Below are 11,402 nucleotides of genomic sequence, written 5' to 3' on the forward strand. Positions count from 1 at the left end.
CTATCCTGGGCCCTGCTTCTAGAGGGAACTGGCAGGGATTCCCAGGCCCTGCCATCAGTGGGACACGGGGGAGCTTTTTACAAAAGCAGATGCCCAGGGCCCCCCCTCTGAACTAGCTGAACCAGACTCTCTGGGGTGGGTCTAAGAAATCTGCATTTATTATAGCCCTGGATCTGGAGGGTTGTTTAGTTTAGGAACCTGGACTGAGTCTCCCGGCGTCACTAGAAATCCCCGGCTAGCCCCTGCCCCCCGCGCTCCGTGCGCAGAGCTGGGAGTGGATAACACTGCCCCCTGGTGGCATAATAACAGAGCTACATCCGCTCATGTCACTCTTAGCGATGAAGAAGGAATGTGGTTTTTAATGCTCTGGTATTTGAGTGGAAGGATTTTCTATCAATCTTGACATTTCTACATGGTCCAATTAGCCACTTCCCCCAGAAATCCAAGGGGCACACACACACGTGTGTGTGGACACGCTTATGCAAACACACTCAGGCCCACGATGCCCAGAATCCCATGTTCAGCCGGTTGCCAAGAAGCCAGGTCCCCGGGGCCTATCGCCATCTCCAAGGGACGCCCAGTCCCCCAGGTACAGTCACCGCGGCTCGTGGCCAGTGGTCTGGTGGCTGAGGATTCCGCTGCCGGTCACAGGTGGCGGGCTGCTTCCCACACGATCTGCAGGGCCATGGAGGCGCAGGGGAGCTGGGCCACGGTGTAGGCCAGGGAGCGGGTGGGTGCCCGCAGCTTGCCCAGGTAGGCCACGGTGTGCACCACGCGGCCCAGGAAGAAGACGAGGAAGTGCATCCGGGCGATGAAGGGGTCAGGCCCCAGGACGGAGTAAACGAAGCCCAGGAACAGGAAGGGGTAGATGGTCTCCATGTCGTTCCGGTGGGCTCTGGGAAGACAAGGGCGGGCGGTCAGCCGGGGGTCAGCACTGACCATGTGGTGGAGGCTGGGGCCCCGTGCCCTGAAAGGCCCCCCACCACGGGAGGACTGTCTCAGGGTGCCAGGCTCAAGTCCATTCACGGCCAGGACAAAGAAACACCACAGAGGCAGGAGAGGCAGCAGGTCCAAGCCGGCGCCTGTCAGCAGCTGAGGAGAGGAGGCCCCACGTCGTACGGACCAACCACCACCACAGGCAGCCGGCTGGGGGGTCTTGCCAAGCCCCAGCGCTCTCCAGGACTGGGCCCCTGCCGCACGCCCCACCCTCTCCCCCTCTGGCCTTGGACACCAGGTAGGAAAAGTGGGGCTCTGAGGGGTTGAGAGCCGGGGTGAGGCCTAGGTCAGACTCGAACCTGTGCCCTTTACCACCAGGGCAGGCTTCTCTGAGGCCACCCTCCTTCTGAATGCAGGTGCTTGGGCCCTCCTGAGTAGCGTGGGCTAGAGCGTGGGCCTGAAACCCTTGCCTAACTGTCTTATTCTGCCCCTAAACCCCAGCAAACCCTCCTTCCCTTTTCAAGACCATAATAACAGAGCTACATCCGCTCACTGGAGCCGACCCATCACTGGACGCCAGTGAAGCGCTTCATTTCATCCATGCTATCCTGCTTCCTTTTTGTTGTGTTTTGTTTAAAATGATCAAGTGTGTGAGTAAGTGTGGTGGTGCAGGGGGGCAGGGGGGCAGGGGGGACAAGTGGAAGGGCTGTATACAACCCCCACCATAAATAAATAACCAAGAAACAAAACTCATCCACTTCCGCTAAGAGTTGGTTCACATTTTCCATGACTCCCGCTAATGGGCAGCTTCCTTGGGGAGAGGTGGGAAGGGCAAGTCCAGTAAATTAGAGACTGAGCCAGCGACTGATGGCATGTTCGAAGAATAAACAAGATCCCAGCACTGGTGCTGTGACCTCCCCCAAGGCCAAGCCACGTGTGTTGAGGCATGAGGACTTGGCTGGAACTAAAGCCCCTTCTCCAGGCCCTTCCAGCTGGAAGGCGTCTCACCAATGCTGTGCCAGGAGGCCAGGCCCGGGCCCAGCAGCTCCTGTGTGCGGGGCCCCGCCACAGTCCTCCTCTTCCCTCCCACTTGCAAGGAGCCCAGGGCAAGGGCTGGCCTGGGACTTAGGGAATCAGGTGGGCTGCGCAGGGCAGGGGGGAGGCCTTCATTGGCAGCCCGGGGCCGCAGGGGTCTCTGCCTTGTGACTGGGGTGGAGACATTTGCACCAAAGTCTGAACGATAAGGGGTCATCCACAGGCCGCCCCTACAGGGGAAGAACTTTCCAGGGAGCAAGATTGGCAAGTGCAAAGGTGGGGATGAGCATAGGGTGTTCGAGGCACAGTTAAGTGACCCGTGTGTCTGGAGTGTGGTGGCATGCGAGGGAGCGAGGCAGGATGGGAGCAGGAGAGGGGTCCTGTGAGGTGGGGTATGGGGCCTGGAATTCGGTCTGAGTGGATAGAAGTTTCCGCTAAGCCAGGGGGCCTGGATCTTCCTTAGGCCAAACTCAAGACACAGCAGTTGGCATCTGTCCCCACATCCTGGAGCGAACATGAGCGCTCCTTTTCTCCTAAATCTCCACCATGGGAGCCTGCCTCGGGGAAAGCAAGTCTGCACAGGGCAGGTCTCACCGGGCTGGGGGGCCACTCCCGCTCCCCGATCAAGCAAGTCCCTTAGCTTACTTGTGAGGTACGAAAGAGGGAGGGGACTGCTCTACCCTATGGAAATGGGGCTTGGCATCCCAACACCCCCCCATACACTATGGGAGGGACACCCTTTGAAAACCTACTTTAAATGAAGTCCGTGTGTCCCAGAATGTGGTCTGCCTACCACAGATGACCCACCTGGATGAACATTTTCGTCACACTTTTTATCTCAAAGTTTCCAGAAAAGCCTCACTAGCAGACAAATCCCATTCACTCAGACATTTTTCTTAAAAGGATGCATTCACTGACGAGTGAGTTAGTTTTCAGAGAGTTGTTAAGAGAGTCATCGGCCAAACCCCAAAGAGCAGATGAGGGGGAGCAGGGTGGAGGAGGGTAGGATGGGCAAGGTTGACAGCAGGTGGGGGCCCCCCCGCTCTGCACAGTCCCCCCAGAAAACCAAGCAGTGGGGCTGAGCCCGCCTCCTAGCTCCAGCCCCGGGGGGATGGGTCAGAGGGCCCCAGGGTCACCAGTGAGGGGGGAAAGGTGGCTGGGGGCTAAGAAAGCCCTGAGGCTCTGACTCTCAGTCCCTGGCACTGGCCCAGCCATCCTCCCGCCTCCCTTGGGTAGGTCTCAAACCACAGCGGGGTGCCCCCACGAAGCTGCAAGTGGTGCCAAGGGCAGGGAGCTGTGGGGAAATCAAAGGTGAGGCAAGAAAACCGCTTCCCCTCCCTCGGGCACGGATATGCACTCACAGACATGGAAGGAGTCACGTACCAGAGAGACGCTTGGGCAAAACGTGTCATTCCAATAATAACCACTTTTTCACATAGAAGTCACGCTAAGCCAATCCCTGCTGCTAGACTGGACTTGTTGGGACTTCCAGCAGCACCAGGGCGCCCCTCCCCCCTCCAGATGTTGCGCCACCGGAAGGTAGGAAGAGGGAGCCCCGGGGGTACCCCGAGGCACCTGGCAGGGACAGCTGCGGTCTGTCCTCTTCCCCGGCCCTCCCCGCCGCCCACACAGGCCGTGTCGATGAATGCAGGGCTCACGGTTGCTCAATCTCAAAGGCAGGTATAAGGTGGAGTAAAATCACATTCCTGCAGAGCCCGGGCTCAGAGGGCCTGGGCAAACCGGCTCTGCCTTCAACCTGCTGGGGAGGTTGTTGGGGGCCCGGGGAGTTGGCGTCTACAACGTGCTCGGAACACTGCTGTCCCTGAGGGCCTTCCTCGTTGCCTCGTGGTCATCACCAGCATCTCAGCCTCTCAGCTTTGCCAGCCTCCCGGCTGACACCCCACTCAACGCCCCCCATCTCCTGTCCCCGGGCAAGAGCCTGTGGTTCTACACGCGGCTAACTCGCTCCTGGGCCTCGGGGCCCCATCCACAAAATGCAAAATGAATGCATTGGACGATGTCTAAGGGATTTCTAGGGCTGCGATTTGGGGACCAATCGCCTGACAAACTGGTTCAGTGGGATTAGGGCTGCACACTCCAAATAGAAACGTTGCCAAAGCGTAGGTCAGGTGTCTCCCTTCTTCAGGGCCACGCAGATATTTCCTCCCTGCAGTTTCGTATACAGACTCAGGATTGGGCCCAAATACACATTGCCAGGAGACTCGGATAGGTATCACCGAAGAAAGTGGCTGGGTTTCATCGTTTCCCTCGAAATCTGGTTCTTGACTTCTCCCAGGGCTGGGCTCTTGTTACAGCTCTGGTGCATTGCTAATGTGCAAGGCCGACTTCTCCTCCAAGAACCAAGACCTAAGGGCTTTCCTGTTTGTGCGGAAGGGTGACCCTAACTGCGCCATAAACTCTCGTCTAATGTTTAACTTAACTTTTGCTTCCAGGGCCTGTCCCCCTCAGGTTCCAGCCAGTTCTCCGGTAGTGGGTGACCGGCTGTGTGGTGCTCTGCCCCTTCGAGTTGCCACGATGTTACATGAAGTCAGGAGGAGGGGGAGGGGGAGCCCCAGGAACCCCCAAGTCTGGCATGGTAAGTCCCCAGTGAATACCATTACGCAGCAGGTTCTCCCCACCAACAAACACTTGCTGAGTGGATATAAAACATTATTTGATAAGAGGTGCTCAAGAAGTGCTGAATTGAATTCCAGCCATCTGAGCATCACTGCTATAGATAGTGGGTCACTTTGATCAGAAGGAAAACTCATACTGGGTAGGTGGAAACCTCTTGGCACCACGGGTCTGTTGTCTCTCCCTGGCTTGGTTACAGCCACCGAAAAGAAACCAAGGGTTGGAAAGCTATGTAACCAATGTCACAAGTAAGCTTTGCTACATAGAACCCCGAGCGCTGTGAGAAGCTAGGCCCCCTCAACTACTCGGGTCCTTCTCCCCTGCCCAGGAGAGTCAAGCCCACCAGGGGGAGGGCGGGATATGGGTCACCAGGATGGATTCGTGCATGGGTAAGGCTTTGGTCCACTAAGGTACAACCGGCGCTTAGCACAACGCCTTGCATACAGTAGGTGCTCATTACATGTCGGGTGGATGGATGGCTGGACCTCTTATGAAGTACTACACACTGTTGTTATATTAGAAAGGGTGGAACAGGGGCGCCTGGGTGGCTCAGTTGGCTGGACGTCTGCCTTCAGCTCAGGTCATGATCCCAGGGTCATCTGGCTCCCTGCTCAGCGGGGAGTCTGCTTCTCCCTCTCCCTCTGCCCCAGGGCCCCCTGCTTGTCTTCTGTCTCTCTCTCTCTCTAATTAAAAAAAAAGGGTGGAACAGCAAAGAATTTTACTTCCTACATTTACTTTACACATTTCTGTAATTTTTTAAAACCACAAGTATGTAATTATTTTCAATGGCCAAGACAACTAAAAGGAAAAAAAAAAACACTCTCTTTCAATAAAAAAATCTCTATTATTCATGTCACGGCGTCCCACCCATCTCTGCCCGTGAGGCACGGGAATGCACTGAGAGCTATGTGAGTGTTTGTCTCTGGTCTCCCTCCTGTGCAGCTACCCATCCTCCCACTTCTCCTCCCAACTCCGCCGACCGTCCCTGTCCCCGGAAATGCTGCCTCCTCACTCTCCAGCCCGCTGGTGTGAACTAGAGCAAACTGCCAAAAATGGACCATCCAGATTGGTGACGTGAAATTAACACTGAGTCTCCAATGGGATTTTTACACACCCGTTTCTAAAGACCCATTTCTTGAGTAACATTTACTGACCTGGAGAATGCTCACCAAATAATGTTAACTGAAAAAAAAAAATCTCACAACTCCAAATTGGGTATACGACGCATACCTAATTTTATGGAAAACATTGACAAAGAGGAGCTGGATGGAAACAGTGTTAGATGTCAGCTGGGATTAGAATCGGGACAGGTCTCTCTTTTCCCTCTGGGGATTTGCAACAGGACCCAAACTGTCTGCAATGGTCAGGAGTTCTGACTTCTATAATGAGGAAAATTGTTTTTGATCAACTGGGGGATGCTAGGCGTACAAAGTGGTGTTCGACTTCACTCCGAATTAAAAAAAAAAGAAATGCAAAGGAAAACCAAAACGTGACATAGATCTTCGCCCATTGCCTTGGCGGTGTACCCCTCCAAAGGGGAAGCTAGGAGGTGGCAGGGGCAGGCGAGACCTCTCCCACACCAGTGGTGAAAGGAGATTTGTGCACCATTCAGCAATATTCCTTACCCCGCTCAAATGCATCCTGCGGTTTTGCTCACACATACACGCGAAGGCAATGCGAGAGGTTTGGATGCGCTCTGTTCATAACTGAGAACGGCCTAAATCCTACAGCGCTGAGCCAGTGGGCGAGACCCCGCTGTGAGCTGATGGTTAGCAATCCCCGTGAATGGACCAGGGTGTGAAGGGTGACCTTTTTGGGGCAAAAAGGAAAAAGTACCCATCTGTCAGTGCAGGACGCGTCCCTGGGAAGATGGAGAGATCGGGGCGAACTCCGTCATTCGCCCCCAGATAGCGGAGCTGGGTAGGGCCTGGAGCTCAGAGGCCAGGGGTAGACGGCCTTCTCACCGAGCAGCCTTCTCCAACTCTGGAATCCTGAGTCATGGGCATGTATTGGATCAATGAGTAAATGAGAACTGTCTGAGGGGATCAGGTAGGCAGAAGACCTGGGTCCTCTGGGTGTCCCCCAGGTCCCGCTGCTCAGAGCCAGGCCTGGAGGGGGAGACCGTGGCCAGGTCGAGGCCCAGCAGTACTTGCCTGAGGCAGCGATCCACGTCCTGGTCACTCCGGCAGTACTGGAGGCCTCCGTGTCTCAGGGCGTCCTCGGGGTTGGCAAAAGCCTGGAATATATCCGCCAGGAATGACCACTGGAGCTCCTGCTGCGTGCCCAGCGCTGGCCCTCGCCACGAGCAAGCCTGCTACGGACTGAACATTTGTGTGCTCCGCAAACTCATATGTTGAAAGATGATGGCATTAGGAGGTGGGGCCTTCGGGGGTGATTAGGTCATAGGGGTGGAGCCCTTGCGAATGGGATTCATGCCCATTAAAAGAGAGCCCCCAGAAAGCTCCCTTGCCCCTTTGCCAAGGGCAGAATGAGAAGACAGCCATCTGTGAACCAGAAGCGGGCCCTCACCAGACTCCGAATTTGCAGGCACCTTGGTCGTGGGACTTCCCAGACTCCAGGACTGTGAGAAATCAATCTGTCGTCTGTAAGCCCCCCAGTCCAGGGTATGTTATAGCAGCCAGAACAGACTAAGGCAAAGGCCATCCTGCCCCCACTCTTGGGAAGTTCACAGTCTGGATCGGGGAATTGCCTATGAACCAGGGGAGACCAGGTGGTGAGGGTTAAAAAAGAGAAGAGACAAGGTTGGCCTTGAGAATGGTCATAGGAGACCTGACCAAGTCTGGGGGTCAGAGAAAGCTTCTTTGGGGCAGGGACATTAAAGCTGAGGTTTGAAGGATGCAACAGCATTAACCAGACAAAGGGAGGGTTGGAGAAATAGCATTGAAGATATACAGAACAGCATGTGCAAAGGTCCCGGGGTCAGAAGATGGGCATGTTTGAAGAACAGAAAATCAGTGTGGCTGGAATATAGAGAACAAGGGGCAGAGGCCCAAGATGAAGGGTCCTGGAGGCACTCTAAGAATTTGGACTTTGAACTAAGAGCAATGAGAGGGTCTGCTAGTCGAGGGCAGAGAATCCCAGTTCTGCACTGACTAGCTACACATTTTGTTTAAAGATTTATTTATTTGAGAGAAAGCGAATGAGTGTGCATGTGTGCATGGGGGGGGGGAAGGAGCGGTGGGGGGGGAGAGAGAGAGAGAGAATCCCAAGCAGACTCCCCACTGAGCATGGAGCCCAAGGTGGGGCTCGATCTCACTCTGAGATCATGACCTGAGCCAAAATCAAGAGTCAGATGCTCAAACAACTGAACCACCCAGGTGCCCCTAGCTGCATGTTTATTAACTTCCCTGAGCCTCAGCTCCCTCCTCTGTGAATTCTGGATCAAAGGGAGCTCATTTCCTATGTGAAGAGTGAAGGGGAGAACTGGAGGCCCATGCCCCGCACTCACGTGCCTCTTGCAAGCCAGCCCCACCAACCCCACAGAGAACCTGGATCTCAGCAGCAGGCTTTTTAACGTGCTCATCCAACAAGGGTCTGACTCCTGAGCCCTGGTGACCTCTGCCCCCGGCCACTGCTTTGGCCTGCCTGCTGGGGCTGCCCCCGCCCCACCCCAGAAGGGAAGGCGGCCCAGGCCGGAGGCCTGCCGTGGTCAGGATCAGAGCCCCACACCCAGAATTCCTCTCCACGGGCCCGTCAGTCATGGAATCACCAATTCGGATGGCTCGGCACAGGGTCCAGGGACCCTTTGAAGGGAGTCCTAGCATCTTGTGGGGAGCTGTTCTTGGAGTTCGGGGTCCATGGGGTTGCTCACTCCTAAAGACAGAATTAGAGCCAGCTGCCATGCAGGCACAGAAGGACGAGCCCCTGGGTCGGAAGCGGGAGTGCTACCTCCATCTGGGACAGGGGGCAGGCCCCTGGATGCTCTCCCACGAATGAGTGTGGTTTCTGCCCTCAACTGTTAGTAAGTTAACGAGAACTAACATTGGTGAAACGTTCGTCCTGCGCCCGGTACTGCATTCTCCTGGCACTACCCTATCCCCCGTTTACAGATGAGGAAACTGAGCTCCCGGACTTGCCCGATGTCCAAAGCTGGTGGGTGGAGGAGCCAGAGGCCCACATCCATCCCCTTCCCAAGGTGTGGCTCCTGGGCTTTTTTCCTGGTCGACAGAATACCAAAGCAGAAACCGGAGGGAAGCTCCCAGATGTAGTAAGGAGCCTCTGGGGACAGCCCGAGGGAGGCTTGCTTTCTCGGCTCCTCCCCACTGACCAGGGAGAAGGGCACTCTCGGGTTTATCTCTTTCTATCCCTGAAGTCACATTAAAAGGGATGCTCTGGGAGCCTCCACCCCGCTCTTGAGAACTCTGTCCCCCCAGGGCAGGTTGTGGAGCCAGACACCATCCCCCACCCCTGGTTCAACCCCTCCATGTGGCCTTCACAGGTAATGAATGTCTCCTCACCTGGAAAACAAGGAGTTCCCACCTCCTCCCCCAGAGTCATTTGGGGATTAAATGCTCAGCTCCACGGAGGGACTCCATGGGTGCATGCAGCGGTCCCCGCTGGGCGCCTGTATTCCCATCCAGGTTGGACCAAGAGGGGGACGGCAGGGACCGTCCGGGTGCTCGTGCCTCTGGAGCTGCTCTGCTTTCAACCCGGCGCCCGGGGCTGAGTCTGACTCCCCAGCAAGATCCCGGAGCCCCGGTGTCCACCTCCCCACCCCGCGATGCCAGAGCTAGCCTTGCCTTGCTTTTGAACTGGACAAAGGGGGACAAAGGGGCACAGTTTCTGGAAATGATTCCTCTACTGAGTAACAGGACAGCCGGGCAGCTTGGCCCGAGAATGCGAAGCTGTTCTGAATGGGTCGTCCCGCCCACCGGCTCACCCGAGCTCACATCTCAGCCTCTGTATTGTTGTTTTGGCTCTGGGACTTGGATTAGTGGGGGAAATTCCTCCTTGAAAATTCCAATGGGTGGCTTAGTTGGTTGAGCAGCTGACTTTGGCTCGGGTTGTGATCTCGGGGTCCTGGGATGGAGCCCTCGGCTGGCTCTCTGCTCGGCAGGGAGTCTGCTTCTCCCACTCCCTCTGCCCCTCCCCACCGCTCATTCTCTCTCTCTCTTTCTCCCCCTCTCTCTCAGATAAAGAGATAAAACCTTTAAAACGGAAAGAAAATTCCAATGAAGCCCGGCCGAGACCTGGCCCCCTTGAGGCTGCAGCGGCTTTGTAAGCGCCCTTGCCAGTGAGTTGGGAATTTCCACTTAAGGGTTTCTCGGACTCCTGTGTCGCTAGTTCTCACTCCACCCAAATACCCAAATATCAGATCTCCTGTGCTGGAGGGCACCAGGTCCAGTGGAGGCTTTATGCTGTCTCGCTCCACCCTCTGCGACCTGCTTCTCTGAGACACCAGCGGACACAGTAGCACTCACAGCCAGAACCCCACCTGGTGGCCCAGAAAGTGAGCAAATGCTCTTAAAACAGAGGACAAGAAGGTGCAGGCCCTGCCCTCCCGAAGGACTGGGAGAGGCCCCCAGGTCCCCGGGTGCCTCACACTCTGGCCCTGAAAACACCTTGGCCAAGTTTCCCAGCCCCACACCTTCCCAGCAGGGCAGCGAGAGAGAGCGCAGGTGGGGATGCGGGGGTCACGCGGGGATGTGGGGAGCGGGGGTCCTGGGCAGCATACCTTCTTCCGAAGTCTCACTTGGCCCGTGATGACAGCCACCACGTACATCTTGATGACCAGCAGTGTGCCACAGAGCAGGAAAGCTGGGAGCGCCTGGCCACTCACCAACGCCAGGGCAGGGGGAGGCATCTCAGTGGGCGGCGGGAGCTCCGGGGAAGACGGGCAGAGCCGGTGTGTGGCTGTGTCTCCGGGCGGGAGCTGGAGGAGGCGGGGAGAGCCGGCAGGAGGCCTGTCTGCACTCAGCACCCGCCCACTCCCAGCTGCAGAGGCAGCTTCTGCCCCCAGATGCTGGGAGAAGCAGAGGGCTGAGAGATGTCCCCGGCCCAGCCTCCGGCCCCAGACGCTCCTCCCCGACAAATCCTTAAACATGTTCTAATCTGTTTCCTCATCTGTAAAATGGGGGTGATGGCAATGCCTGCCTTCTGGGGGGGGGGTGACAAAGCTGGGCGCCTGGCAGGACCTCCACAGGTGGCAGACACTGCTGATTTATGCCCATTTCCCAGAGGGTCAGGGCAGGTGGTGGGCATGAGAACTGAGCCATCTGCCCCCACTCTCAGCCTGGACCTTTGAACCACAGCCATACCTCCATTGACTTTGCTTTTTTGTAGTAGGTTGAATACTGGCCCCCCAAAGATGTCCACTCCCCAATCCCCAGGACCTGGGATTATGTTACCACACCTGACAAAAGGGACTTTGCAGATGGGATTAAGTTAGGATCTTGAGAGATCCTAGGAGAGATCATCCTAGATTATCTGGGTGAATCCAATTCAGTCACAAGGGTCCTCCTAAGACAGAGGCAGTAGGGAGAAAAGATGGAAAGACAGGAACAGAGGTCAGAGAGGAGAGGAGAGGAGAAGCTATATTGCTGGCTTCGAAGATGAAGGGGAGGAGGGCCATGACCCAAAGGATGCAGGTGACCTCTAGAAGCTGGAAAGGACCGGGAAACAAATTCTCCCCTAAAGCTTCCAGAAGAAACCAGCCTTGGCATACCTTGACTTTTTGCCCACTGACATTGGTTTTGGACTGCTGGCCTCCAGAACTCTAAGATAATAAATTGGTGTTGTTTTAAGCCATGAAATGTGGGGTGATTGGTTACAGCCAG

The 11,402-nt window shown here is 56.0% G+C and overlaps 1 protein-coding gene across 2 annotated transcripts; it reads right to left on the minus strand.

Moving 5' to 3' along the window:
* Window positions 1-339: 339 nt before the first annotated feature.
* PTGES (prostaglandin E synthase) lies at window positions 340-10,585 on the minus strand. Of its 2 annotated transcripts, none has more exons than XM_036070650.2 (3): window positions 10,301-10,585; window positions 6,759-6,841; window positions 340-895 (listed from the first exon to the last, which is right to left on the minus strand). In XM_036070650.2, the coding sequence occupies exons 1-3, from the start codon at window positions 10,427-10,429 to the stop codon at window positions 646-648; spliced, it is 462 nt and encodes a 153-aa protein (XP_035926543.1). In that variant the 5' UTR covers window positions 10,430-10,585; the 3' UTR covers window positions 340-645. The 2 variants fall into 2 exon arrangements, with proteins under 2 accessions (XP_035926543.1, XP_077918011.1); XM_078061885.1 differs by having other exon boundaries at window positions 6,759-6,916.
* Between the last annotated feature and the right edge of the window lie 817 nt (window positions 10,586-11,402).

Source organism: Halichoerus grypus, chromosome 14 (assembly GCF_964656455.1).
Source record: "Halichoerus grypus chromosome 14, mHalGry1.hap1.1, whole genome shotgun sequence".
Classification (NCBI taxonomy): domain Eukaryota; kingdom Metazoa; phylum Chordata; class Mammalia; order Carnivora; family Phocidae; genus Halichoerus; species Halichoerus grypus.